This window comes from Microcaecilia unicolor, chromosome 1 (assembly GCF_901765095.1).
Source record: "Microcaecilia unicolor chromosome 1, aMicUni1.1, whole genome shotgun sequence".
Classification (NCBI taxonomy): domain Eukaryota; kingdom Metazoa; phylum Chordata; class Amphibia; order Gymnophiona; family Siphonopidae; genus Microcaecilia; species Microcaecilia unicolor.
The window spans coordinates 301,036,080-301,063,798 of record NC_044031.1 but is presented as its reverse complement, the minus strand read 5'-3'; the positions used below and the strand labels follow the sequence as shown (position 1 = coordinate 301,063,798).

Below are 27,719 nucleotides of genomic sequence, written 5' to 3'. Positions count from 1 at the left end.
ACCCCACTAACTACCCTTCTCCATTGTGAATACTGCCCATTTAACCCCACTCTCTGTTTCCTATCCTTCAACCAGTTTTTAATCCACAATAGGACATTTCCTCCTATCCCATGACCCTCCAATTTCCTCTGTAGCCTTTCATGAGGTACCTTATCAAGCGCCTTTTGAAAATCCAGATACACAATATCAACCGACTCCCCTTTGTCCACATGTTTGTTCACTCCTTCAAAGAATTGAAGTAAATTGGTCAGGCAAGATTTCCCCACACAAAAGCCATGCTGACTTGGTCTCAGTAATCCATGTCCTCGGATGTGCTCTGTAATTTTGTTTTTAATAATAGCCTCTACCATTTTCCCAGGCACCGACGTCAGACTCACCGGTCTATAATTTCCCGGATCTCCTCTGGAGCCTTTTTTAAAAATGGGCGTTACATTGGCCACCCTCCAATCTTCCGGTACCACGCTCGATTTTAAGGATAAGTTGCATATCACTAGCAGTAGCTCCGCAAGCTCGTTTTTCAGTTCTATCAGTACTCTAGGATGAATACCATCCGGTCCAGGAGATTTGCTACTCTTCAGTTTGCCGAACTGCCCCATTACGTCCTCCAGGTTTACCGTGAAGTCAGTAAGTTTCTCCGACTCGTCCGCTTGAAATACCATTTCCGACACCGGTATCCCACCCAAATCTTCCTCGGTGAAGACCGAAGCAAAGAATTCATTCAGTCTCTCCGCTACGTCTTTGTCTTCCTTGATCGCCCCTTTTACCCCTCGGTCATCCAGCGGCCCAACCGATTCTTTTGCCGGCTTCCTGCTTTTAATATACCGAAAAAAAATTTTTACTATGTTTTTTTTGCCTCTAATGCTATCTTTTTTTCATACTCCCTCTTGGCCTTCTTAATCTGCGCCTTGCATTTGTTTTGACACTCCTTATGCTGTTTCTTGTTATTTTCAGACGGTTCCTTCTTCCATTTTCTGAAGGCGTTTCTTTTAGCCCTAATAGCTTCCTTCACCTCACTTTTCAACCAGGCGGTTGAAGACTTCCGTCTTTCTTTTCTAATTTGCGGAATATGTATGGCCTGGGCCTCCAGGATGGTATTTTTGAACAGCGTCCACGCCTGTTGTACAGTTTTTACTCTCTCAGTTGCCCCCCCTAAGTTTTTTTTTTTTTACCGTTCTTCTCATTTTATCATAGTCTCCTTTTTTAAAGTTAAACGCTAACATATTTGACTTTCTGTGTACAGTTACTTCAAGGTCGATGTCAAAACTGATCATATTATGGTCACTGTTATCAAGCGGCCCCAGTACCATAACGTCCCGCACCAGATCATGCGCTCCACTAAGGACCAAGTCTAGAATTTTTCCTTCTCTCGTCGGCTCCTGCACCAGTTGCTCCATAAAGCTGTCCTTGATTTCATCAAGGAATTGTATCTCTGTAGCGTGTCCCGATGTTACATTTACCCAGTCTATATTTGGATAATTGAAGTCACCCATTATTATCACATTGCCCATTTTGTTCGCGTCTCTGATTTCTTTTATCATTTCTGTGTCTACCTGCTCATCCTGGCGAGGCGGACGGTAGTACACTCCTATCACCATTTTTTTCCCTTTTATACATGGAATTTCAACCCACAGTGATTCAAAGGTGTGATTTGTGTCCTGCTGAATTTGTAATCTATCTGAGTCAAGGCTCTCGTTAATATACAATGCTACCCCTCCACCAGTCCGGTCCACCCTATCACTACGATATACTTTGTACCCCGGTATGACAGTGTCCCACTGGTTATCCTCCTTCCACCAGGTCTCAGTAATGCCTATTATATCCAATTTTTCATTTAGTGCAATATATTCCAACTCTCCCATCTTATTTCTTAGACTCCTAGCATTTGCATATAGACATTTCAGAGTATGTTTGTTGTTCTTATTTGCATGATGCTTAGTACCTGACACTATTGATTTGACATCTTTTGTCTGATCTTTAGTTGTATTTAAGGGCACCTGGCCTACCACGGTCTGTTGTGCAACCTCACTATCCAGAAACCCTATCTTCCCTGTTTGTGAGGTATCTTTGCAAGATACCTTTTCCCGAACCATGCGCTTTTGAGCGACTGTCGGCCTTCCCCCCATTTCTAGTTTAAAAGCTGCTCTATCTCCTTTTTAAGGCTTTTTTGTTAAAAAGAGCACTGCCTGAGGCTCCTGACAATTTCTTTCGGACTGGGTTGCCTCCAGTTCTTGATAGTCCAGCGTCTGCTGGAGACTTTATTTCTTCCCCCAAGCTTTTGTCTGACACTAAGCGTAGATGAGTGAATACCCATCTGAGGGGGACTCTTCATCCTGTTCTCCCCCGTGGTCTAGTTTCAGGGAGTCTTAGGGGTCTGGCAGGCCCTCACGGACTGAGGATCCAGACGAGGGTAGCTGCTTGCCACAGGAGTTGGATGATCCTAAAGCAGTTCGGATTTTCCACCACGACGAGCTGCCAGCTCTCATTTCTGTGTTTAAATACAGAAATGAGAGCTGGCAGCTCGTCGCGGTTGAAAATCCGAACCGCTTTAGGGTCATCCTGTATTGAAGATCCTGACGAGGGCTTTGCCTCTTCTATTAATCTTTGGATGGCTGGTACTAAGAAGCCTTCTCGGGCTTTTCCCGTGCATGCTTCCATCCAAGAGCTTATTTCAGCTCAGTGGTCTGACCCTGATGGTCCCTTGAAGGTGGCCAGGGCTATGTGTTACCTTTATCCTCTGAGTGAAAGTCGGTTGGCCCTCTTTGGGATGCCTAAAATGGATACGTTAGTCACGGCTGTGACTAAAAAGACTACTCTCCCGGTGGAGGGAGGGGTCGCTTTGAAAGATATGCAGGACCGGCGGCTAGAATCCGCGCTGAAGCGGTCCTTTGAAATCTCTGTCCTCTCCTTACGGGCGGCTATTTGCAGTTCCTATGCAGCCCGGGCCTGCCTTTCCTGGTTGCAGCCTGCCGATGGAGCAGGTTCCCTCGCTGAGGTCGGCCAGCGAATGGAGTCTGCCCTGTCTTTTTTTGGCTGATGCCCTTTATGATCTGGTCAGAGCTTCGGCTCAGCAGATGTCGATGGCGGTTGCTGCCCGCCGCCTTCTTTGGCTCCGGCATTGGGCGGCTGACATGGCCTCTAAAGAAAGGCTGGTGAGGTTACCCTTTCGGGGCCTTTTATTTGGGGAGGATTTGGAGAAGATTGTTAAGGGCCTAGGGGACTCTAGTCCCAACGGTTGTCTGAGGATAGGCCGAGGCCGTCTTCCAAAAGTCCTTCTTTTCCCCTCCTCTTCCAGGCCACGTTTTCGCAAAGCTTGTAGGTATCGCCCAGGGCGCTCTGCGGGGTTTGGTCAACGTACCCGTTTCCAGTAGAGGAACTCCTTTCGTTTGGACAAACGCGCTGCGGCATCCGAGCAACGTCCAGTTCAGGGGCGTCCTCCACAATGATGGGGTGCCGGTCTACTCATCGGTTCCCGCAGTAGAGGGTCGTCTCTCCCTCTTTCTCGAGGAGTGGACCAAGATTACATCAGATCAGTGGGTTCTGGACCTGATCAGAGAAGATAACCGACTAGTATTCGCTGCCCTGGTGGGAGACGTGTTTTTGGAGTCCCGATGCGGCACTGTCGTCAAGTGGGCGGCAGTAAACGAGACCTTGCAGGTGTTGCTGAAGCTCGGAGCGGTGGTTCCGGTTCCTCCCACCGAACGCGGCTGCGGTTGCTACTCCATCTATTTTGTGGTGCTTCAAAAAGGCGGATCGTTCAGACCTATCCTCGACTTACGCGGAGTCAACAAGGCCTTAGGCGTGCGACACTTCCGTATGGAAACCCTGCGCTCCGTCATTGTGGCGGTACAGCCAGGAGAGTTTCTCACGTCTCTGGACCTCAAGGAAGCGTATTTGCATATTCCCATCTGGCCGCCGCATTAGTGGTTTCTCCAGTTTGCGGTATTGAGCCAACATTTCCAGTTTCACGCCTTGCCTTTCGGCCTGGCAACTGCCCCTCGGACTTTTTCCAAGGTGATGGTAGTGGTGGCTGCCTTTCTCAGGCGAGAGGGTATCAGAGTTCACCCTTATCTCGACAACTGGCTTATCAGAGCGGATTCGGCAGACGAAAGCCGAGTTGCCACAGCCAGAGTTGTTACAGTTCTTCAGACTCTGGGCTGGGTAGTCAATATGCCCAAAAGTCACCTGACCCCCTCTCAGTTCTCTCGAGTATTTGGGGGTCCGGTTCAACACTGCTTCGGGGTTCGTTTTTCTTCCCGACAACAGGTGTCTCAAGCTTCAGAATCAGGTCCGCCTGCTCCTGCGGATGCCTCGCCCTCAAGCTTAGGACTTTGTTCAGCTCCTGGGATCGATGATGGCCACCATAGAGGTGGTTCCCTGTGCGAGAGCTCACATGAGGCCGCTGCAGCTTGCTCTGCTTTAGCAATGGTCTCTGATTTCCCAGGAATACCAACGCAGACTAACGTGGCTTCCTGCGGCCCAGCGCAGTATGGATTGGTGGCTTTCCAACAGCATGCTGCGGCAGGGGGTGCCACTGGCTCTTCCTTTTTGGTGTCTGGTGATAACGGATGCCAGCCTTTCGGGCTGGGGAGCTCATTGCCGGGGATGCTATGCTCTGGGTCTGTGGTCCACCGCGGAAGCGGGATGGTTCATCAATCGCTTGGAACTGAGAGCGATATTCCAGGCTCTTCTGACCTTCCACAGGACGCTGAAGGGTCTTCCTGTCCGAGTTCTGTCGGACAACACGACAGCAGTAGCCTACATCAATCGTCAGGGCAGCACTCTGTGCAGGGCCCTGGCTGCGGAGGCGTCTCAGATCTGCAACTGGGCCGAGCGCCACCTAGAGCTGCTGTCTGCGGCTCACATAGCCGGTCAGAGCAACGTACTAGCTGATTTCCTCAGCAGACATCAAATTGACCTGGCAGAAGAGGTTTTTCTACAGATTTGTGCCAAATGGGGGACTTCAGGCTTGGACCTCATGGCGTCAAGCGTAAACGCCAGAGTTCCTCGCTTTTTCAGCAGAAGGAGAGATCCTCGCTCGGCAGTGTTGGATTCTCTGGCTCAACCTTGGCCCTCGGGCCTCCTGTATGTGTTCCCTCCTTGGCCCTTGATAGGGCGAGTACTACTGCGGATTCGCCTGCACCAAGGATTGGTGATTCTCATCGCCCCGGATTGGCCAAGGCGTCCGTGGTATACGGATCTCCAGCGGATGCTGGTGGATGTGCCTCTTCCTTTGCCTCGGGTTCCGAACTTGTTAGTTCAGGGTCCGGTGACTATGGAAGATACTTGCTGCTTTGGTCTTACGGCCTGGCTCTTCAGGGGGCGCAATTGAGGGACAAGAGCTATTCTAATAAGGTTATTGCCATGCTCTTGCAGGCTCGCATGCGGTCTACCTCTGCAATTTATGCTCGGATCTGGCACACTTTGGAGGCATGGTGTACTCCAAAGTCTATCTCACCGACTCTGGTGACAGTCTCGCTTTTGCTGGATTTTTTGCAAGACGAGCTACGAAAGGGCCTGGCCTACAATTCCCTTCAAGGTCAAGTGGCAGCGTTGGCCTGCTTCCGGGGGAAAGTCTCCTGCTTGTCCCTTGCTGTTCATCCGGATATTGTCCGATTTCTCAGAGGGGCGCTTCATCTCCGTCCTCCTTTGTGGTCGCCCTGTCCGGCTTGGTACCTGGGGCTCGTGTTGAAGGCGCTCCAGAGATCTCTGTTTGAGCCTCTTAAACGGGCTTCTGAGAAGGATGTGACTCTCAACAGTTTTTTTTAGTGGCAATGACGTCGGCAAGAAGAGTGTCTGAGCTTAAGGCTCTTTCCTGTCGGGATCCTTTTCTACAGTTCTCGCAATCCGGGCTAACTGTTCGTACGGTGCCTTCCTTTCTGCCTAAGGTGGTTTCAGGGGAAGGAAAGAAGCTTGGTAAATCAGGTTCACAGATTGTAGTGACATAAGCATTGGCACTTGTGTAATATGGAAATGTTGAATTTTGATCATAACCCCCCCCCCCCCCCCCAATCTTTGCTGTGTTTTACAAACCTGTGCTTCTACAGGGTATGGAGGAGAGGGTAAAGGTATAAATTTCTCCAAGTTCCCGATGAGTGTGAGAAATGGTCATCTTAGAGTCCCCCTCTCTTACAGAACTTTCTGCTACCATTTCCAAAGTGAAACAGTTTTGAAATAAGTTTTTGCACTTTAGAAAGACATGGGGGGGGGGGATAACTTGTTCAGTGTGTCAAATTACAACCCAAACCTTCTGTGTCCCTCTAGACCAGCCTAGATGGGTTACGCACACCCACCAGCAGGTGGAGACTGAGAACCACAGATTTCTGGCAGAGCCTGTAATTAAACTGTGCAGTCCCTTTCAGACTCCAGCAGGTGGAGGATGTGACAAGATCAAATTTTTTTTTAAAAAGCCTCTGCACCTATTTGAATAACTTGGGGTCTTGAGTACCTGGGAGGTGTGCCTCATTCCATTTAAAAAAAAAAAAAAAAAAGGTTCTTCAGCAGTTTGCTGACTACACTTACAGCCTCTCTGGTCCAGTTTTTGCCCTTGCACTCTTTGGACTGAATCAGGAAGAGTCGGCGATTGGGTACACACCCCCACCCTCCCTGTTTCTTGGACGCTGCAGAGTCTTTCAGAGGCGCAGTCTCAATGTGGCCAGTGTGTGTAAGTTTTGTTGGGACTGCATGCTTCCCGGTCCTATGGCTGAGGCTCAGTCAGTGCCATAATTGTCTCCAGACCGGAGTCAGGAACTACTTCAATCCACAGGCAGTAAGAGTGCTACGGATGTGGTGACAGTCGCGATTTTGGTGGGAACAACTGCCATCTTGAAAATGTAAGCTTCTCCAGCTCAGCACCTATGTCTTGAGGCAGCTTTTTTCCTCCCACAGGGTCTAGGATACCAGATGAACTGGGGGAAGGCTTCGGAGGTTGTTTTTTTCCTGGAGTTTGTGCTGACCATGTATAAAACATTTTGTCTGTGGAAGTCTGCAGCACATGAGGGTGCCAGTCACAATTTTTTTTTTTTTTGGGGGGGGGGGGGGGGTCCCTCTCAAAAAGGCAGAGACTGAGCTGGTAACAGGAGGAAGACTGATTTCACCTCCTTGTACTCTGAGGAAGGACAGTTTCTGCATGATGAGGACCAGATGAAAGGGAACCCTGGGGTTGTGGATCCTTGGGTGAAAGAGTTACCCTTGAGGGAGGCTTCTTCGGTGGTCCAGATTTTCCACTGGGAGCAACTGCAGGAACCGTTTGCACAAGTCTTTTCAGTATCAGATTTTGAGGAGGAGCAAACGGTCTCGGAGCCGAGTAAGTTGGACCCTCTGGTGAAGGGTATTAAGGCTGGATGGTCTTTCCCAATGCATCAGGACATCTGGGATATGATTCAGACTCAGTGAAAGTTGCCTGACTCCCCTTTCAGGTTGGCTCGTTCCATGTCATACCTCTATTCCATCCCTGAACACAATAGGGGATGGTGGTGCGATGTTGAAGAATCAGCAGGAGCAGGATTGTAGGTTTGAGTCTCCTCTTAAGCAGAGTTATGTTGTTTCAGCCCTCATGGTGCAGGCAGTGATTTGTGGGGGCTTGGTGTCTCGAGCGTGTTTTCACTGAGCAGAAAAGGTACTACTCGGGTCTTCGGATGATTTTTCGCTCATAAGTACATAAGTATTGCCATACTGGGACAGACCGAAGGTCCATCAAGCCCAGCATCCTGTCTACAACCGTGGCCAATCCAGGTCACAAGTATCTGGCAAGATCCCAAAACAGGACAATACATTTTATGCTGTTTATCCTAGAAATGAGCTGTGGATTTTTCCCCCAAGTCATTTTAATAATGGCTTATGAAGTTTTAGGAAGCTATCCAAACGTTTTTTAAACCCTGCTAAGCTAACTGCTTTTACAACATTCTCTGGCAATAAATTCCAGAGTTTAATTACACATTGAGGGAAGAAATATTCTCTGAGGACAAGCAGGCTGATATTCTTATGTGTGGGTGACGTCACATCAGCCCCGGGAGGATTTTAGTTAAAAAATCGCAGAAGTTTCTTCTGGAGCGTTGTACCGCGCGAGGTGCCGGTACTGCGCATGCGTGAACAAGATTTCCCACACGTCGCGCGGTCACGCTCTTCAGTTCTTTCTTTTCCGCGTCTGAGGAGACACGGAGTTCTGTTCTCAGCGCTTCGCAGTTTCCAGGCCTTCAGAGTGGAAGTTCTTTTCTTCAAACGAAGTTTGTTTTTACCCTTTTTGGATGTTCGTGTTTCAAAAAAAAAAAAAAAATTATCCTTTATTTCTTAGTTTTTCGTTTTCTAAGTTTTCTTTCTTTTTTCGTGCGACCGTTCTTAGGTCGCTCGTTCGGTTATTTTCCCCTTTTTTTCTGTCTGTTTTTCTGACACAATCGCGTCCTTTGATTTTGCGGAGGCGATTTTCCCCGCGATGTCATCGAAGATGCCCAGCGGCTTCAAGCCATGCGCCCGCTGCAACCGGACCATCTCTGGCACTGATCCGCACTCCTGGTGCCTTCAGTGCCTTGGGCCCGACCATCTTCAGGAAAGCTGTAAGTTGTGCCTAAAAATGAAAAAGCGCACTCAGCTTTCTCAAGAGGCTCAAAGAGAAAAGCTTTTGGGTCCGGTACCTCGGCATCGGTGGCATCGACATCGGTACCGTCGACGTCGAGAGCAGCGTTGGCATCAGGAGACCGGGTACAGGCTGCCAAAAGACCGATGCACGTTGGGAGCAGTGATGCATCGAACGGGTCTCCACCTGCCTCGGCACCTCCTGCTTTGCAGGCCCCCCGGGACCGACCTCAAGGAAGCGTGTGGATTCCACGTCTTCCTCACCGATACCGAGGAGTCTCGATGACAGGCGAAGGCCAAGAAGCACCGTCATCGTTCTCCTTATCAACTCAGTACCGCGAGCTCCGGGTCGTAGAGGCATTCGGCACCCAAAAAGCATCGATGCCGAGAGGATCGCTCTCCCTCTGTTATGGAGGTATCGACACGCAGGTCGTCTGACAGCCCGGTACCGGCTCCCCAGCCTCTGCAGATTCTGCCTCTGAAGCCCGCACCGACACCTCAGCCTTCCCCGACAGCTTCTGTAGATGAGCGAATCAAGGCTATTTTTCCTGATTTTATGGAAGCGGTGCTGCACCATTTGCGTCCGGCACCGGAGGTACCAGTACCAACGGTGCCGGAAGCTCCTGTGGCACCTAGCCTGTTGCCGGTGGTGAGGCCCCCTTCTCCGGTACCGCTTCCAATATCGGGGTCAGTAGCCTCCCGGGTCAACTCTCCATTGCCTTCAGTTGGAGGAAGCTTCACCGGAGTCTCCTGGAGAGTCGACTTCTCGAAACTGTCATTAAGGTCACCGCACCTCCATGTCGAGACGGGCTTGGATCCGGGCTGCTCTTTCTGAGTTGTTAGCCCCATCCGATGATGGCTTATCTGATGAAGATGGGGGTCATGGAGTTTTCTCTGCTGAAGATTCTCTAGGTCTTCCATCTGATTCGACCCCCCTCACCTCAGAGACAGCTCTCCCCTCCGGAGAGCTTGTCTTTTTCATCTTTTGTGCGGGAAATGTCTGAGGCCATTCCCTTCCCTGTGGAGACTGTGGATGAGCCCAGGGCCAAGATGCTCGAGGTCCTGGATTATCCATCTCCACCTAAGTCTTCTACCACAGCTCCTTTTCATGATACACTCAGGGAAGTGCTGATGAGGAACTGGGAGAAGCCTCTTTCTTGTCCAGCTATTCCCAAAAAGGCTGAATCCCAGTATCGGATCCACAGGGAACCCAGTTTCGTCCGGTCTCAGTTGCCTCATGACTCTGCGGTGGTGGATTCCACTCTCAGAAGAGCTAAGAGTTCTAGGAACTTTGCCTTGGCGCCCCCAGGGCGAGAACATAGAACCTTGGATTCTTTTGGGAGGAAGGCCTATCAGGCTGGCATGCTTGCTTCCAAAATTCAGTCATTCCAGCTCTTCACGAGCTTTCATTTGCGGAACTCAGTGCGGCAGCTTGAGAGCTTGGTTGATGCACTCCCACTGGAGCAGGCCGAGCCTTTTCGCCAAGTGGTCAGGCAGCAGAAGGCGTGTCACAAGTTCCTGTCCAGGGGCATTTACGATACTTGCGATGTGACATCCAGATTTTCTGCTATGGGTATACTGATGTGCAGACTCTCATGGCTGCATGCCTCTAACCTGGAGGGGAGAACTCAGCAGAAAATTGCGGATATCCCTTGCCGGGGGGGGGTCATCTTTTCAGTGAGAAGGTCGAAGAGTTGATTGATCATCTCTATCAGTGTGATAACGCTATGGACTCTCCCGCCGGGCGCCTTCTGCATCCGCTTCCTCATCCAGGAAGTTTTTCAAAGGGAAGAGAAGTGCGCCTTACGCCTCTAGGGGCCTTAAGTACACTCCTACTTCTCGACAGCCGGTTCAGGCTCTGCCACTGCATGCTCGTTCTCGTCAACAGCGTGCGCCCAAACAGGCCCCTGCAGCTCCCCAGCAAAAACCAGGGACGGGTTTTTGACTGGCTCAAGTTGAGCATAGCCACCATAAATGTGTCCGTTCCGGACGATCTGCCTGTCGGGGGGAAGATTAACATTTTTTCACCAAAGGTGGCCTCTGATAACCTCCGACCGGTGGGTTGTTCAAATAGTCAGGTTAGGATACACCCTAAATCTGGAAACCAAACCTCCAAATTGCCCACCGGGAGCTCAGTCTTTCAGCTCCCAACACAAGCAGGTACTTGCAGAGGAACTCTCCGCCCTTCTCAGCACCAATGCAGTCGAGCCCGTTCCACCAGGGCAAGAAGGGCTGGGATTCTATTCCAGGTACTTCCTTGTGGAAAAGAAGACCGGGGATGCGTCCCATCCTAGATCTAAGGGGCCTGAACAAATATCTGGTTCGAGAAAAGTTCAGGATGCTTTCACTGGGCACCCTTCTTCCCATGATTCAGGAAAACGATTAGCTATGCTCTCTGGACTTAAAGGATGCTTACACTCACATCTTGATACTTCCAGCTCACAGGAAATATCTGCGGTTTTGGCTGGGAATGCAGCACTTTCAGTACTGTGTGCTGCCTTTTGGCTTGGCGTCTGCGCCCAGGGTCTTTACCAAGTGCCTGGCAGTTTTTGCAGCGTCTCTACGCAAACTGGGAGTGCATGAGTTCCCTTATCTGGACGATTGGCTGGTGAAGAGCACCTCCCACGACGGGGCTTTGCAGTCCATGCGGATGACTATTCAAGTGCTGGAGCTACTAGTGTTTGTCATCAATTACCCAAAGTCCCATCTCAACCCAGTTCAAAAATTGGAATTCATTGGGGGCTCTGTTGTGCACAAAGACAGCTTGTGCCTATCTTCCCGAGCCAAGAGCGGACAACCTTCTGTCTCTAGTCTCCTAGGTTCAAGCGTCTCAGCAGATCACAGCTCGGCAGATGTTGAGACTTCTGGGCCACATGGCGTCCACAGTTCATGTAACTCCCATGGCACGTCTTCACATGAGATCGGCTCAGTGGACCCTAGCTTCCCAGTGGTTTCAAGCTGCAGGGAATCTAGAGGATGTGATCCAGCTGTCCATCGACTTTCGGAATTCACTTCACTGGTGGACAATTCGATCCAATCTGGTTTTGGGGCGCCCATTCCAAATTCTTCAGCCACAAAAAGTGCTGACGACGGATGCATCCCTCCTTGGGTGGGGAGCGCATGTAGATGGGCTTCACACTCAAGGAGCTTGGTCCCTTCAGGAAAAGCGTCTTCAGATCAACCTCCTGGAGTTGCGAGAGATCTGGAACACTCTAAAGGCTTTCAGAGATCGGTTATCCAACCAAATTATTCTGATTCAAACAATCAGGTTGCGATGTACTACACAAACAAGCAAGGGGGCACCGGATCTCGTGTGTCAGGAAGCCGTACACATGTGGCTTTGGGCTTGCCAACACGGCATGTTTCTCCAAGCCATTTATCTAGCCGGCGTAAACAACAGTCTGGCCGACACGTTGAGCAGGATAATGCAACCTCATGAGTGGTCACTGAGCATGGCTGTTGCCAGAAAGATCTTCCGAGCATGGGGCACCCCCTCGGTGGATCTTTTTGCCACTCAATTCAATCACAAGGTCCCTCAGTTCTGTTCCAGACTACAGGCCCACGGCAGGCTAGCGTTAGATGCCTTTCTCCTTCATTGGGGAACAGGCCTTCTGTACGCGTATCCTCCCATACCTCTGGTGGGGAAGACTTTGCTGAAACTCAAGCAAGACCGCGGAACCATGATTCTGATTGCGCCTTTCTGGCCACGTCAGATCTGGTTCTCTCTTCTTCTGGAGTTGTCCTCCGAAGAACCGTGGAGATTGGAGTGTTTTCCAACCCTCATTACTCAGAACGAGGGGGCGCTTCTACATCCCAACCTCCAGTCTCTGGCTCTCACGGCCTGGATGTTGAGAGCTTAGAATTTGCCTCCTTGGGTCTTTCTGAGGGTGTCCCCCAAGTCTTGCTTGCTTCCAGGAAAGATTCCACTAAAAGATGTTACTCTTTTAAATGGAAGGTTTGCCGTCTGGTGTGACAGCAGGGCCCTAGATCCCTTTTCTTGTCCTACACAGACCTTGCTTGAGTACCTTCTGCATTTATCAGAGTCTGGTCTCAAGACCAACTCCGTAAGAGTTCACCTTAGTGTGATTTAGTGCTTACCATCAATGTGTAGAAGGTCAGCCTATCTCTGGACAGCCTTTAGTTGTTCGCTTTATGAAAGGTTTGCTTTTGTCAAAGCCCCCTGTCAAACCTCCTCCTGTGTCATGGTTCTCACCCAGCTGATGAAACCCCCTTTCGAGCCACTGAATTCCTGCCATCTGAAGTACTTGACCTGGAAGGTCATTTTCTTGGTGGCTGTTGCTTCAGCTCATAGGGTCAGTGAGCTTCAGGCTCTAGTGGTTCATGCTCCTTATCTTAAATTTCATCATAACAGAGTAGTCCTCCGCACTCACCCTAAGTTTCTGCCGAAGTTGGTGTCTGAGTTCCATCTGAACCAGTCAATTATCTTGCCAACATTTTTTCCTAGCACTCATACAAGTCTTGGCGAAAGCAAGCTGCACACTTTGGACTGCAAAAGAGCATTGGCCTTTTACGTGGAGCGGACAAGCCCCCCACAGACAGTCCGCCCAGTTGTTTATTTCTTTTAATCCCAACAAGAGGGGAGTTGCTGTCGGGAAACGCACCATATCTAATTGGCTAGCAGATTGCATTTCCTTCACTTACGCCCAAGCTGGGCTGACTTTAGAGGGCCATGTCACGGCTCATAATGTTAGAGCCATGGCTGCGTCAGTGCCTCATCTCAGGTCAGCCACTATTGAAGAGATCTGCAAGGCTGCGACGTGGTCATCAGTCCACACATTCACATCTCATTACTGCCTTCAGCAGGACAGTCGACGTGACAGTCGGTTTGGGCAGTCGGTGCTGCAGAATCTGTTTGCAGTTTAGAATCCAACTCCAACCCTCCTATGCCCATTTTTATTCTGTTCTAGGCTGCACTCTCAGTTAGATGTTTCTTCTTTCAGGTCAATCCTTGTTATGCCCTCGCCGTTGCGAGGTCCAATTGACCCATGGTTCTTGTTTTGAGTGAGCCCGGGCTGGGGGTTAGGGATACCCCACACATAAGAATATCAGCCTGCTTGTCCTCGGAGAAAGCGAAGTTTCTTACCTGAAGTAGGTATTCTCCGAGGACAGCAGGCTGGATATTCTCACAATCCCTCCTTCCTCCCCTTTGGAGTTGATTTCTTTTCATCTATTGGATTCAACTGAGGAGTGTGACCACGCGACGGGCGGGAAATCGTGTTCGCGCATGCATAGTACCGGCGCCTCGTGCGGTAGAATGCTCCAGAAGAGACTGCTGCGATATTTTACTAAAATCCTCTGTGGGCCGACGTGACATCACCCACACATGAGAATATCCAGCCTGCTGTCCTCGGAGAATACCTGCTTCAGGTAAGAAACTTCGCTTTTTCTCCAATTCAGTTTAAATTTACTACTTTGTAGCTTTATTGCTTGCCCTCAAGTTCTATTATTTTGAAAAGAGTAAACAAGTGATTCACATCTACCCGTTCCGTTCCACTCATTATTTTATAGACCACTATCATATCTTCCCCCAGCTGTCTCTTCTCCAAGCTGCAGAGCCCTAGCCGCTTTAGCCTTTCCTCATAGGGAAGTCGTCCATTTTCATCGCCCTTCTCTATACCTTTTCTAATTCCACTATATCCTTTTTTTTTTTTTTTTTTTTTTTTTTTGAGGTGCAGTGACCAGAATTGCACACACTCATTGATCAGGAGGTGGCTAAGATGGAGATGGATGCTTCCTTCCTCACCAGTGTCTTATATGATTTGCTTAGGGCTTCAACAAAATCCATGATGGTGGGGATTGCTGCCAGGAGGTCTTTGGGGCTGAATGGCAGATGCTGTCTCCAAGTCAAAGCTCAGCCAGCTTCCTTTAATGTCAAGCTTTTTAGGAGGGAAGGAATTGGATAAGTTGGTGAAACTTTGGTGAGTCCAAAGTGCCTCACTTGCCTGAGGTTTGTCGAAAGGCACTCTGAGGGTCCGTGGCCTAGGAGCACTTTGAGGCTCATTGTTGTCAACCAGGGAGAGTTGGCAGAAGTCAGTACAGTTCGTTTATTCCAGCAGTCTCTGTCCTTTGGGGAGGCCAGCTTGGAGGTAGAGATTCCAACCCAGTTTTTGTCAGGACAGAGTCATGGGTACTGATGGGCCCAGATTACCTCAGACCAGTGGGTCCACAAAGTCATCTGCAATGAGTATGTTTTGAAGGTCATGCTTCCATTGTGGGATGCATTTGTGGAGTCCCCTTGTTCTTGCTGGAAGTCAGAGGTTGTCAGGGAGAACCTACAAAGGTTGCTAGACCTCAAAGCCATCTGTCCTGTTCCCCTCAGCAAAAGAGAAGCAGGATGGGTACTCCATCTATTTTGTAGTTCCAAAGAAGGAGGGAGCCTTTCCCCTTATCTTGGATCTCAAAGGAGTAAATCAGGCACTCAAGGTTCTAAGTTTTCCGATAGAAATGCCACACTCTATTGTTCGGTACAATCTGGAGAGTTTCTCGCCTATCTGTACCTGATGGAAGCTTATCTTCGTATTCTCATTCATCTGAGTCATCCACATTTTTGCTTTGATTTTAGGTCAGCAAATTCAATTCTGTGCACCCTCCTTTGGTCTGGCAACAGTGCCCCATACATTTTCCAAGGTGATGGTGGTAGTTGACTGCAGCCTTGAGCAAGGAAGGGATTCTTGTGCACCTGTATCTGAATGATTGGCTGATTCATGCGAAGATGGCCCAGGAGAGCAAGAGAGTTATAACTTGGGTAGTGCAAATCTTAGTCTTTGGGCTGGGTTGTCAGGCATTCCATGAGCCACCTAGTTCCATCTCAGATCATGGAATACCTGGGAGTCTGCTTCAACATGTGTGTCGGTTGGGTCTTCCTTCCAGCGACCAGAGTTCACCAACTTATCCAGAGTTCTCAAATTCGGTCCTTCCTTGGTTTTCCCTGCCCTCAAGTTTGAGATTATCTTCTGGTGTTGTGGTCGATGGCCATTACACTGTAAGTGGTATAGTGAGCCAGAGCTCACATACAAACATTGCAGAGAGCTCTTCTATCCCAGTTGTCCCCTCAGACTCAGTCTCTGGAGGCTCTTCTTCCTCTCCGGGGCCAGGTGCTAGGCAGTCTACTTTGGTGGTTTTGCATGCCGACCTGGAGGGGGACATGAGCCTGGAATTGCCTCAGTGGATGGTGGTGGTAACAGATTAAAGTCTCTCAAGGGCTGAGGGCCCATTGCATAGGTCAAGTATCTCAGGGTCACTGGTCACAGGAGGAAGCATGGTGGTCGATTAACAGATTGAAGACCAGAGCAATCTGTCTGGCACTTTGGGCCTTCCAGGCATTGCTGGAGGGAAGCTGGTGCAGGGTCTTTCAGACAATGCAACGGTGGTGGCATATGTGAATCAGAAAGGAGGGACGAAGTCAGGCGTTAGCCAAGGAAGCAAACCTCCTGATGTCCTGTGCAATATATCACTTGACAGATCTCTCGGTGGTTCGTGTGACCAGAGTGAAAAATGTGCAAGTGGATTATCTCGGTCAAAATGTGCTAGATCCTGGAGAGTGATCACTGGGACACAGTCTTTGAGAAGATGGTCTGCCAATAGGGCCATCCAGTCATGGACCTCATGGTGACCTCTGTGAATGGCCAAGTCCCCCATGTTCTTCAGTTGCAGGAGGGGAAAGGATATCAGAGAGCCTGGATGCTCTGGTCCAGAAGTGGCCTTGATCCATTCTTCTTTGTTTCCTTGGCCTCTCCTGGGATGAGTCATTGAGAGAATTTCAGTGCATGAAGGAATGGTGGATTTGATGGCGCCAGATTGGCCTTGAAGCCGTGATACACTGATCTGGTGTGTCTGGCAGTGGAGGTTACCTTGCATCTCCCGGTATCGGAAGTTCTCTTCTCTCTCAGGGTCTGGTAGAGGTTCCAGACCTGGATCAATTATGTCTTACAGCTTGACTCTAGAGGGAGCACATTTGAATAAAAAAAGGATTTTTTCCAGGGTGATTGCTATATTTTCAAGGACTGGTGTGAATCTCCTCAGGTTCTGTCCCTGCATTCCTCAGTGGCTGATATTCTGGATTTTCTTCAGGAAGGTTTAGAGAAAGATATGGCACTGGGATCACTCAAGGTGCAAGTGGTGGAGTTAGCAAGTTTTTGAGGATAGATTAAAGATAAACCCTTGGTGTTGCATCCAGATTCCATGTGCTGGACCTGAACCAAAATACTGCTAAGTGATTTCTGATTATTTTATTCTAATGTATCAACTTTCTGTCTACAGGTTTAGCTATCTGATATATCTATTCTCTTTAATTTATTGCTTAATTAAGTTGTCCTGTGAATCTGTATTGTGGTGCACTTCTCTGCTTTCTAACCCTGCCCCCCCCCCCCCACCAAAAAAAAAGACAAAAACAACAACAAAAAAATCTCTCTTCCTGCCTAGCTCTGATAGTAGAGAGGATAGGTTATTCTAACTGCTTCTTGTCGTACACCCTGCTAACTCTTGCTGTAGCATTCTAACTTTGTGGACAGGTTCTGCCAATCCTAGGCAAAAAGAAAAAAGCAGCCTTAGTCTCCCAACTAGTTAATTTGCATTTTACATTGATGAAACTGCTGTAATTAGTGGGAATATTTAGATTTACTAAAGGAAAATTATATTCTAGTGGAATCTGATTGTTGAATCAAATTGAATTTATCAGACTGTATCATTGCTGGCCCCACCCAGAGAACTTTTTTTGGTACAGCACCTTTCAGACTCACTGGGACTTATCCCACCCACCCTTCCCTCACCCCACCCACCCCAGGTTTAACAAGTCATATATAGACCAGCCAAAAATCATTAACTTTACTCAGTCACATACAGGCAATCTTGCAGACTGTTAACCCTATCATAGTACACATGTTCATACCCATTTCAACCAATCAAGATGACTTTTATTCTCTGTAATAATTGTGGTGCTTTACTTCCAAGGCAAACCATCTGGGGACTTAAGGCTTGTCCTATCTGTCTTCAGCTTGCTAGTTTAAAACAGGAGCTCAGTAAAGTAAAGCAGGAATTGGATGCACTTAAAGCAGCATCTATGACTGTACAGAGTCATACCAACTTCTCACCACTGCCTCGAAGGATAAAACCACCTAAGAATAGATGGTTCACGGTAGGCTCAGGCAGACTACGTTATGTGGCACAGAAGCATCCGCCCTCACAAGTGTTGCCCCTACAGAATTCTTTTTCTCCATTACAGCACTGTGATGTTCCTGAAAATAGAACTGAGGCGGAAGAAAAAGCATTGAAGGTGGAACAAAAAGATATGAAGGTGCCCAAAGAGAAAAGACACCCCCAAAGCACTAATGTTGAAACTCATACCAGGAAACTGTTGCTACTAGGGGATTCCATTATCAGAGGCATGAAACACAGTTCAAGGGGCCATGCAAAGTGAAATGCCTTCCAGGCTCCTCAGATACCAGGAGTACCAAGCAAATAATCTCTATAATCAAAGAAGAAACTAAGGAGTCAAACACTGATGTTATTCACCTGGGAACAAATGACTTCTCCAGTAATACCCCACTTGCCATGCAGAGAGCTTTTCAGGAGCTGGGAGAGCGGTTAAAACCTTTGGTACAAACAATAGCTTTCTCTGAAGTGCTACCTACCTTTGGAAAGGGAGAGAAAAGATTGCAAAGTACAAATATGAATAGCTGGCTCAAAGCCTGGTGTCACAAAGAAGGTTTTAAGTACATAGGAGATGAGGCAATACATGGAAACCCAAAAGATTATATTGTAATGACGGGCTGCATCTCACTGTAGCAGGAAAAACAATAATTTAGACAATATGCTTGTAGGCATTTATACTAGATGGTGGGGGTGACATATGGAGTCAGGTCACTTAAAGTGATCACCCCCAGCTAAAGACAAGATGTGACACTAGAAAAGAAAGCAATGAAAACAACAATCTTAGTAAATCACTTCTTATCAACACAGCAGTAAGTGAGACTAAACAAAAAACTAAACAGAAGATAAAAATGCCACTGAAATGTAGATGGAAAGCGATGACCACAAATGCTCGCAGTCTAAACAACAAAGTTCATGACCTGCAAGCCCTGATGTTAGAGGCAGGCTTAGACATTGGCTCAATGATTCCCATGAATGGGATGCAAACATACCAGGCTATAATCTATTTAGGACGGATAGAGATGATCGTAAAGGTGGAGGAGTAGCTCTGTATGTGAGAAATATTGCAGCAACTGAAATGACAGGGGCCTGGGGAAAGAAGAAGCGATATGGATCTCCTTAAAAAGAGATGATGGAACCTCTGTCCACATGGGTGTTGTCTACAGACCTCCGACACAATCGGAGAAACTAGATAAAGATATGATCACAGATATCCATAAGTTGGGAAAGAAAAGAGAGGTGCTGTTGCTGGGAGATTTCAATCTGCCAGGTGTGGATTGGAAAGTTCCATCTGTGGAATCGGAAAGAAGTAGAAAGATCGTGAATGCTTTTCAAAGTGCTCTACTCAGACAAATGGTGATGGAACCCACAAGAGAGGAACTGGTGCTCACAAATGGGGATAGTGTGTCAAATGTCCAAGTGGGTGCCCACCTGGGCAGCAGTGACAAATCAACAGTTTGGTTTGATCAGCTGAAGTTGAGGGCAGCCACTCAAAACTCAAAGTCCTGGATTTCAAGCATGCTGACTTTAGTAAAATGGGGGAATACCTGAGGAAGGAGCTGATGGGCTGGGGGAACATACGAGAAGTGGAAGGGAAGTGGTCCAGGCTGAAAGAAGCTATAAATATGGCCACAAACCTTTATGTAAGGAGTGTAAATAAAAGCAAGAGTAAAAGGAAACTGATATGGTTCTCCAAGCAAGTGGCTGAGAAAATAAAGGCTAAAGAGTTGGCATTCATGAAATACAGAAAAATTCAAGAAGAGGAACACGGAGAGGAATACCAGATGAAACTAAAAGAAGCCAAGAGAGAGATACATCTGGCAAAAGTGGAAGAACAAATGGCTAGAAATGTAAAGAGGGGCGACAGAATTTCTTCAGATATATTAGTGAGAGGAGGAAGACTAAAAATGGAATTGTGAGACTGAAAGATGCTACAAACCGCTATGTGGATAATGATGAAGGAAAAACAAATTTGCTAAACAAATACTTTTGTTCTGTTTTCACTGAAGAAAATCCTGGAGAAGGACCACAATTGATTGGCAAAAGTACATATGAGAATGGAGTGGATATAGCACCGTTCACGGAAGCGAGTGTGTATGAACAACTTGAAAATCTAAAGGTGGACAAAGCCATGGGACCAGATGGGATCCACCCCAGGATATTGAGGGAGCTCAGAGAGGTTCTGGCGGGTCCTCTTAAAGATTTGTTGAATAAATCCTTAAGAGACGGGAGAGGTTCCGTGGGATTGGAGAACAACGTATGTGGTCCCTCTTCACAAACGTGGTGATGGGGAAAAAGCTGGAAACTACAAGCCGGTAAGCCTCACTTCAGTTATTGGAAAAGTAATGGAAGCGATGCTAAAGGAAAGGATAGTGAATTTCCTGGAAGCCAATAAGTTGCAAGATCCGAGACGACGTGGATTTACCAAAGGTAAATCGTGCCAAACGAATCTCATTGAATTCTTTCACTGGGTGACCGGAGAATTGAATCAGGATCGTGCTATAGATGTAATTTACTTAGATTTCAGCAAAGCTTTTGACACGGTTCCCCACAGGAGGCTCTTGAATAAACTTGACAGGCTGAAGATAGGACCTGATGTGGTGAACTGGATTAGGAACTGGTTGACAGAAGCCAGAGGGTGGTGGTAAATGGAATTCGCTCAGATGAGGGAAAGGTGCGTAGTGGAGTGCCTCAGGGATCAGCGCTGGGGCTGATTCTGTTCAATATATTTGTGAGTGACATTGCCAAAGGGTTAGAAGGTAAAAGTTTGCCTTTTTGCGGATGACACCAGGATTTGTAACAGAGTGGACACCCCGGATGGAGTGGAAAACATGAAAAAAGATCTGCAGAAGCTAGAAGAATGGTCTAATGTTTGGCAATTAAAATTCAATGTGAAGAAATGCAAAGTGATGTACTTAGGGAGTGTATATATATGGCCGCCCTTGCTCTCAGTAAAATACAGGTCAATGGCTCAGGCTAAAGAGCTAGGCCTCTATTTTATTTATTTATTTATTGCATTTGTACCCCACATTTTCCCACCTTTTTGCGGGTTCAGTGTGGCTTACAATACGTTATGAAAACTGGAAGTACATTTTGTTATAGCTCAGTTATGGATTACATTATGAAGCGTTATGCGAGACAAGTCTTGTAGCAAGGAATATAACAATGGAAAAGATCCTTGCGACATTGGAAGGAAAGAATGGGAAACTAAAAGGGGCGATATATTGGAGGGAACCAGCGGGAAACAGGAGGGGCGGTATATAATAACAGACAAGCATTTGGTATACATTTTCTGTGAGTAAGGTATGAGTGTGGTAAAGCAAGCAAATGGCTCATAAGAGCTGGGCTTCTCTTAAAAATCCAAAGTCATCTCTAATACAAAATACATTTTTCTGCAGCACAAGCTGAACTGAGTTCTCAGGGAGCTGGCACGGGAGGGGGTCTTTTGCTCTTATAAACATGTCTGGGACTGGCATCAGTGAAGAGTCATGAAAGATGTTTTGGGCTAATGAAAGTAGATAAGGGGGTAGATGTACGTAGTGAGAGAGTACTCAGAGGGAGGGGGAGCTGAGAAGAGCAGAATGACCGATGAAAGCATCTCGCCACCTGTGCTTTGCACCCCTTTTGTGTATAGTTGGAACCTGGGACCTAATGAAGTCACCCTTATCGGTTCCTTATCAACTGATAAGGGATAGCAAGTTCTGCTGACAAAGCTGGATCCCATTGGAATCCATTGGGTTGAGACAGTATAAAGGAAGCACCCCGAGAAGTGTAAGACGCAGAAGGAGAGAGAGAGAGAGAGGCAGATGCTGATGGAGGAGAGAGACAGAGTACCACCGAGAGCTGATGTGTCCTGTGATTCTGTTCCACTGTATGATTGACTGAATTGCTGGTATCCTCATTATTGGGTAATGTATCAATGCTAATTAATACTAATAAACTATATCTCTTTAACTAATTGAAACTGGGTTCCTCTTTAATTACAGACTTAGCTACAGCTGAGCCTGTACTGAACTGCCATGAGCAGATTCAAGGTTGGGAAAGCTAGATATTTGGAGGGCATATGTAACTTTGCCCAGAGAGATGAGACGGGCCGCTGCTTCCGCTGCTTGATTAGCAAAGGCAGATTCTGAGAAAATAAACAGGAGTAGAAATCCATAGGAGATGTATGTGTTAGGAGGTGAGAGTCTGATATGTACAGAAGGAGAGAGGGATCTTGGATTGATAGTATCTGAGGATCTGAAGGCGACGAAACAGTGTGGCAAGGCGGTGGCCGTATCTAGAAGGTTTCTAGGCTGTAAAGACAGAGGTGTGACCAGCAGAAGAAAGGCGGTGTTGATGCCCCTGTACAAGTCATTGGTGAGGCCCTACTTGGAGTATTGTGTTCAGTTTTGGAGGCCATATCTTGGTAAGGATGTAAAAAAAAAATTGAAGCGGCCCAAAGAAAAGCTACAAAAATGGTATGGGATTTGCGTTACAAAATGTATGAGGAGAGACTTGCTGACCTGAACATGTATACCCTGGAGCAGGGGTAGGCAACTCCGGTCCTCGAGAGCCGCAGGCAGGTCAGGTTTTCAGGATATCCACAATGAATATGCAGGAGATAGATTTGCAAGCACTGCCTCCATGGTATGCAAATCTATCTCCTGCATATTCATTGTGGATATCCTAAAAACCTGACCTGCCTGCGGCTCTTGAGGACCGTAGTTGCCTACCCCCTGCCCTGGAGGAAAGGAGAAACAGGGGTGATGTGATACAGACATTCAAATATTTGAAAGGTATTAATCCGCAAACAAACCTGTTCTGGAGACGGGAATGCGGTAGAACTAGAGGACGTGAAATGAGGTTGAAGGGTGGCAGACTCAAGAAAAATGTCAGGAAGTATTTTTTAATGGAGAGAGTGGTGGATACTTGGAATGCTCTCCCGCAGGAGGTGGTGGAGATGAAAACAGTAATGGAATTCAAAAAAGCGTGGGATAAACATAAAGGAATCCTATTCGAAAGGAATGGATCCTCAGAAGCTTAGCGGAGATTGGGTGGCAGCACCAGTGGTTGGGAGTCGGGGCTAGTTCTGGGCAGACTTCTACGCTCTGTGCCCTGAAAATAGTAGATACAAATCAAGGTCAGGTATACATATAAAGTAGCGCATATGAGTTTATCTTGTTGGGCAGACTGGATGGACCGTACAGGTCTTTTTCTGCCATCACCTACTATGTTACTATGTAGAATAATGTATTTTAAGAAAAGTCAAGCTGCTTAGACTGCTGTTGTGTATGCAGATTCCACCATGTGTTCTCTGTCCTAACAAGTACCCCCTTTGAACCTTTGGTGGGGTTCACGTTGAAAGATCTTATTCTCAAGCTGGTGTTCCTCATTGTTATATCATCGGTGAGTCGTATCTCCAAATTGCAAGTCTTGTCATGCAGGTGATCATTTTGTTTGTGGGGATTTTTTCCCCCCTGAGAAGGTGGTTCTTCGACTGGTGCCATACTTCCTCCCCAAGGTGGTATTGGCTTTCATGTGAACCAGTTGATGATTTTGGCATTGTTAGGGGATCCCTCGGCTTCGGAAGAGCAGTGGAAGTTGTACCATCTGGATGTCAGGGCCTTAATGTCCTCCTTTGTTAATCGGACTGAAGAGTTTCGCCACGCAGACTGCCTTTTCATGGTTTAGCAGGGCAGAGAAAAGGCTTGGCAGCATCTATATCTAGGTGGATTAAGGAGATCATTGCTTTGGCTTATCTGCTCATTGGAAAGGCAGTCCCAGAGGACCTTAAGGCACACACTGTACCAGAAGGCAGGCAGCCTCATGGGTGGCGAGCTCTGTGCTGCCTCAGATTTGTAGAGCCGGTGGTCTGTTCTTTGTTGTGTTCTTTTGTTAGGCACTACACATGGATGTTTTCGCTCATCAAGATGCTGCTTTCAGAGTGACACAGTAAATGACAGCAGTTAAACACTCGCACGGCCCATCCAGTCTGCCCAAGAAGGTGACCAGAACCGTGCCTACAACTCTATGTGGGCCCTAGCCACCCATGCTGATGGTCAGATCTTCACCATGCTAACCATATAGGCAGCCAAACATGATGGAAGTCTTGGTTATAACTATGTATCATCCCCAAGTATTGCTGACAGTATTCAACTTACTAGTCAAGATGTCTTGCCCTCCCCACTGAGCTACACAGCACCCTCACTTGCACCTCCTTTTTCCTGGATTGGAACCTTTGGTTGCCAGGAAAATTGTAAAATCTGTAAAAAGGGCAAAAAATTAGTGTTGTCTTTCTCATCTTCAAAATGTAAATTAAAATCACCTAAAACCACTAGCTTTGAAAATCTCAAACAAGCTTCTAAGATCTGAGTATAAAGCATAGAAGATATTGAATCCAGGTGGTCTATATCCTAAAAAAAAGGTCCAATCACTAGGATTTGAAGCAGATAGTTGACATACCAATATTTCTAAGGTTAAAAAAAAATTTTTAAATATCACAGCTATTCCTCCACCATTTTTTTGCATCTCAGTGAGGAAAAAACACCGAAAAGCCAGGTGTACATAGATTTACTGTAGCTGGAGTAAAATAATCAGAAAGCCAAGTCTTGGTTGGCAAAGTGGGAGAATTTTATATAGTAAAGCAGCTCATGATTTTCTTATTTTATCCTCCACAGATTGTGTGTAGCAGCTCTTTCAGCCAATAATTTCTGTGACAACAGGGAGGCACTGTATGGCGTTTTTGATGGAGACCGCAATGTGGAGGTGCCTTATCTCCTACAGTGCACCATGAGCGACATCTTGGCAGAGGAAGTGCAGAAGACCAAAAGCGAGGAGGAGTACATGAGCAGCACCTTCCTTGTCATGCAGAGGTGACACACTGTCTTCCTGTCCCAACCCTCTCTCTCCCCCCCCCCCCCCCCCCCCCCCCCCCCCCGCTTTTTTTTTTTTTTTTTACATGCCTCCTGCCCCAGCTGACCTTGTGTAAAGTAAAGAAGTGCTGCTTGGCTCTCTCCTGGAGGCACACCTAACCAGCTGGGTTTTCAGAATTTGTGAAATAAATAACCATGAGAGATTTGCACACAGTAGTTATCTAACAAATGCAGATTTATTTTATGTCCATTAAACATGAACACCTAACTAGCTAAGGGCCTCTTTTATCAAGCCAAGCTAGCTGTTCCAGTGTGGCTGGAAGAGAGGGATGAAAATCAGGAATGATTCTGGCTATGATCTGTTAACATATCCGCCATACCTCCTGCCATTTTTATGGGGGAGGATTATTATTCCAGTTCTTGTATTCCACCTATGCAAGGACGGATTACAGTTGGTGAAGAGCTGGACTAATCAGTCCAAGACTTAGAGAGAGAGCAACTAATTGTAAGCCACATTGAGCCTGCAAATAGGTGGGAAAATGTGGGATATAAATGCAGCAAATAAATAATGACATTTCTGATTTCAAGTATGTCCTTGTGGAGGTCAAGTGATTAGGTATTAGCGAACCCTGCTTTACAGAATAAGTAGGGTTTTAGGAGCTTTCTAAATTGCAGGTACTGTGACCGCGATCTCAGAGGTCCGCGGAGTTGGTTCCATAGATTGGCTAGTTGGTATGGGATGGATAGATTTAGGATGTCTAATAGTTTCTTAAAGTGAGCTCAGCTGTTCTTAGAATTCTTTTCATAAATTTCCTTACCTATATTGATTGGTCAATTTTGGATGCATCTTGGATGCATCAGCCCCATAGTAAAACAGAGACACAAAGGTTTCTGTCTATTTGTACATTTTTGTTATTGAATTATGATTTCATTAAATGCAATCATAGAGTTCAGAGCATGTCTTAAGCTTCCCTTATGCTTGGACTTGAGGTGGCTGGGAGCATGTGAGCTGAAACTCTTAAGGCATCTCCTTTGGAAATCTAATTTCATTAGGTGAACAGGTTTCAGGGAATGGAGGGCATGAAGGGTGGGTGGGAGAGAAGCACCATTAGTTTAGGTATATTAGAGGGGCATAATCGAAAGGGGCACCCAAGGTTTCCTGAGGATGTCCTTGCAGGACGTCCCGGCGAAGGGGCGAGGAAACCCGTATTATCGAAACAAGATGGGCGTCCATCTTTCATTTAGATAATACGGTCGGGGATGCCCAAATCGTGAAATTTAGGTCAGCCTTAGAGATGGTCGTCCCCGATTTTTAGCCATAATGGAAACCGAGGATGCCCATCTCAGAAACGACCAAATCCAAGCCATTTGGTCATGGAAGGAGCCAGCATTCATAGTGCACTTGTCCCCTCTGACATGCCAGGACACCAACCGGGCACCCTAGGGGGCACTGCAGTGGACTTCAGAAATTGCTCCCAGGTGCATAGCTCCTTTACCTTGTGTGCTGAGTCCCCCAAAACCCACTACCCACAACTGTAGACCACTACCATAGTCCTTATGGGTGAAGGGGGGCACCTAGATGTGGGTACAGTGGGTTTCGGGTGGGTTTTGAAGGGCTCACATTTACCACCAGAAGTGTAACAGGTGGGGGGGGATGGACCTGGGTCTGCCTGCCTGAAGTGCACTGCACCCAATAAAACTGCTCGAGGGACCTGCATACTGCTGTCATGGAGCTGGGTATGATATTTGAGGCTGGCAAAAAATATTAAAAAAAAAATTTTTTTTTTGGGTGGGAGGGGGTTGGTGACCACTGGGGGAGTAAGGGGAGGTCATCCCCGATTCCCTCCGGTGGTCATTTAGGGCAGATTTGTGTGGCTTGGTCTTAAGAAAAAAAAGGACCAGGTAAAGTCATTCCAAGTGTTCGTCAGGGATGCCCTTCTTTTTTCCATTATCGGTCGAGGATGCCCATGTGTTAGGCACGCCCCAGTCCCGCCTTGGCTATGCTTCCGACATGCCCCCCGTGAGCTTTGGTCATCCCTGCGATGGAAAGCAGTTGAGGACGCCCAAAATCGGCTTTTGATTATGCCGATTTGGGCGACCCTGTGAGAAGGACACTCATCTTGCGATTTGTGTCGAAAGATGGGCGCACTTCTCTTTTGAAAATAAGCCTGATAGTGTATTTCTGATTATCTTCACTTTATATTAACTGCAAAGGTTTACATTGCATACAGTGTACAATAAACATAAAATATGTACATTGTGACCCCCCCGCCAAAAAAAAAGAAAAACACATCTGCCTTGGAGTCAGGTTGATGTGGCCGTAATGTAAAGCCTTATTCTTCTTGGGAAAGTACAGTGAGTGATGGCAATACATTTTATAAATCTCAAGGTGATGTCTTGCATATCTGCCCAGTTAGACTTGCCAGGGTGTTACAGCTTTAACTGAAATCTTCTACCATACTGAAGTTTTTGACCTCATTGTAGGAAACTCGGGACTGCTGGACAAAAGCTAGGAGGCTCTGCTGTCCTTTGCCATATAAAGCACGACCCCATGGACCTGGGCGGCTGCTTCACACTCACCTCAGCCAATGTGGGGAAGTGCCAAACTGTCCTCTGCAGGAATGGAAAGCCACTGCCACTGTCCAAGACCTATACAGTAAGCTACCCAGAGGAGCTTAAGAGGATCAAGCAACACAAGGCCATTATCACTGAGGTAAGAGAACAGCAGCCAGTAATTCTGTGTCTGTAGAACACTGGGACTTTAGGTTGTTTGAGCAAGGTTGATACAATTGCTGATCCTAAATTATCAGTACAATTCTAAGATCTTGAAATTGTATGACTGCTATTGTCCAGATAAAATCCAGACAAACTTAACTCTGTACATTCTCCAGAATTGTACACAATATTCTAAATGGGGTCTCACCAGAGTCATAGGGGCATCATCCCTTCCTTTTTCCTACTAGCCGTTCCTCTCCCTATGCACCCAAGCATCCTTCTAGCTTTCACCGTCTCCTTTTCTACCTGTTTGGCCACCTTAGCATCCTCATATTTGATCACACCCAAGTTCCACTCCTCTTTCGTGCACAAAAGTTCTTCACCTCCAAAATTATACAATTCCCTTGGGTTTTT

The 27,719-nt window shown here is 47.2% G+C and overlaps 1 protein-coding gene across 1 annotated transcript in view; it reads left to right on the top strand.

Annotated features, from left to right (window-relative positions):
• Nucleotides 1–27,719, top strand: part of PHLPP1 (PH domain and leucine rich repeat protein phosphatase 1) — a 588,343-nt gene that overhangs the window by 553,505 nt on the left and 7,119 nt on the right. The window contains exons 15-16 of the mRNA XM_030207564.1: nucleotides 24,396–24,590; nucleotides 27,075–27,303. Of these exons, the coding sequence (XP_030063424.1) occupies nucleotides 24,396–24,590; nucleotides 27,075–27,303 (424 nt within the window). The remainder of the gene's footprint in view (nucleotides 1–24,395; nucleotides 24,591–27,074; nucleotides 27,304–27,719) is intronic.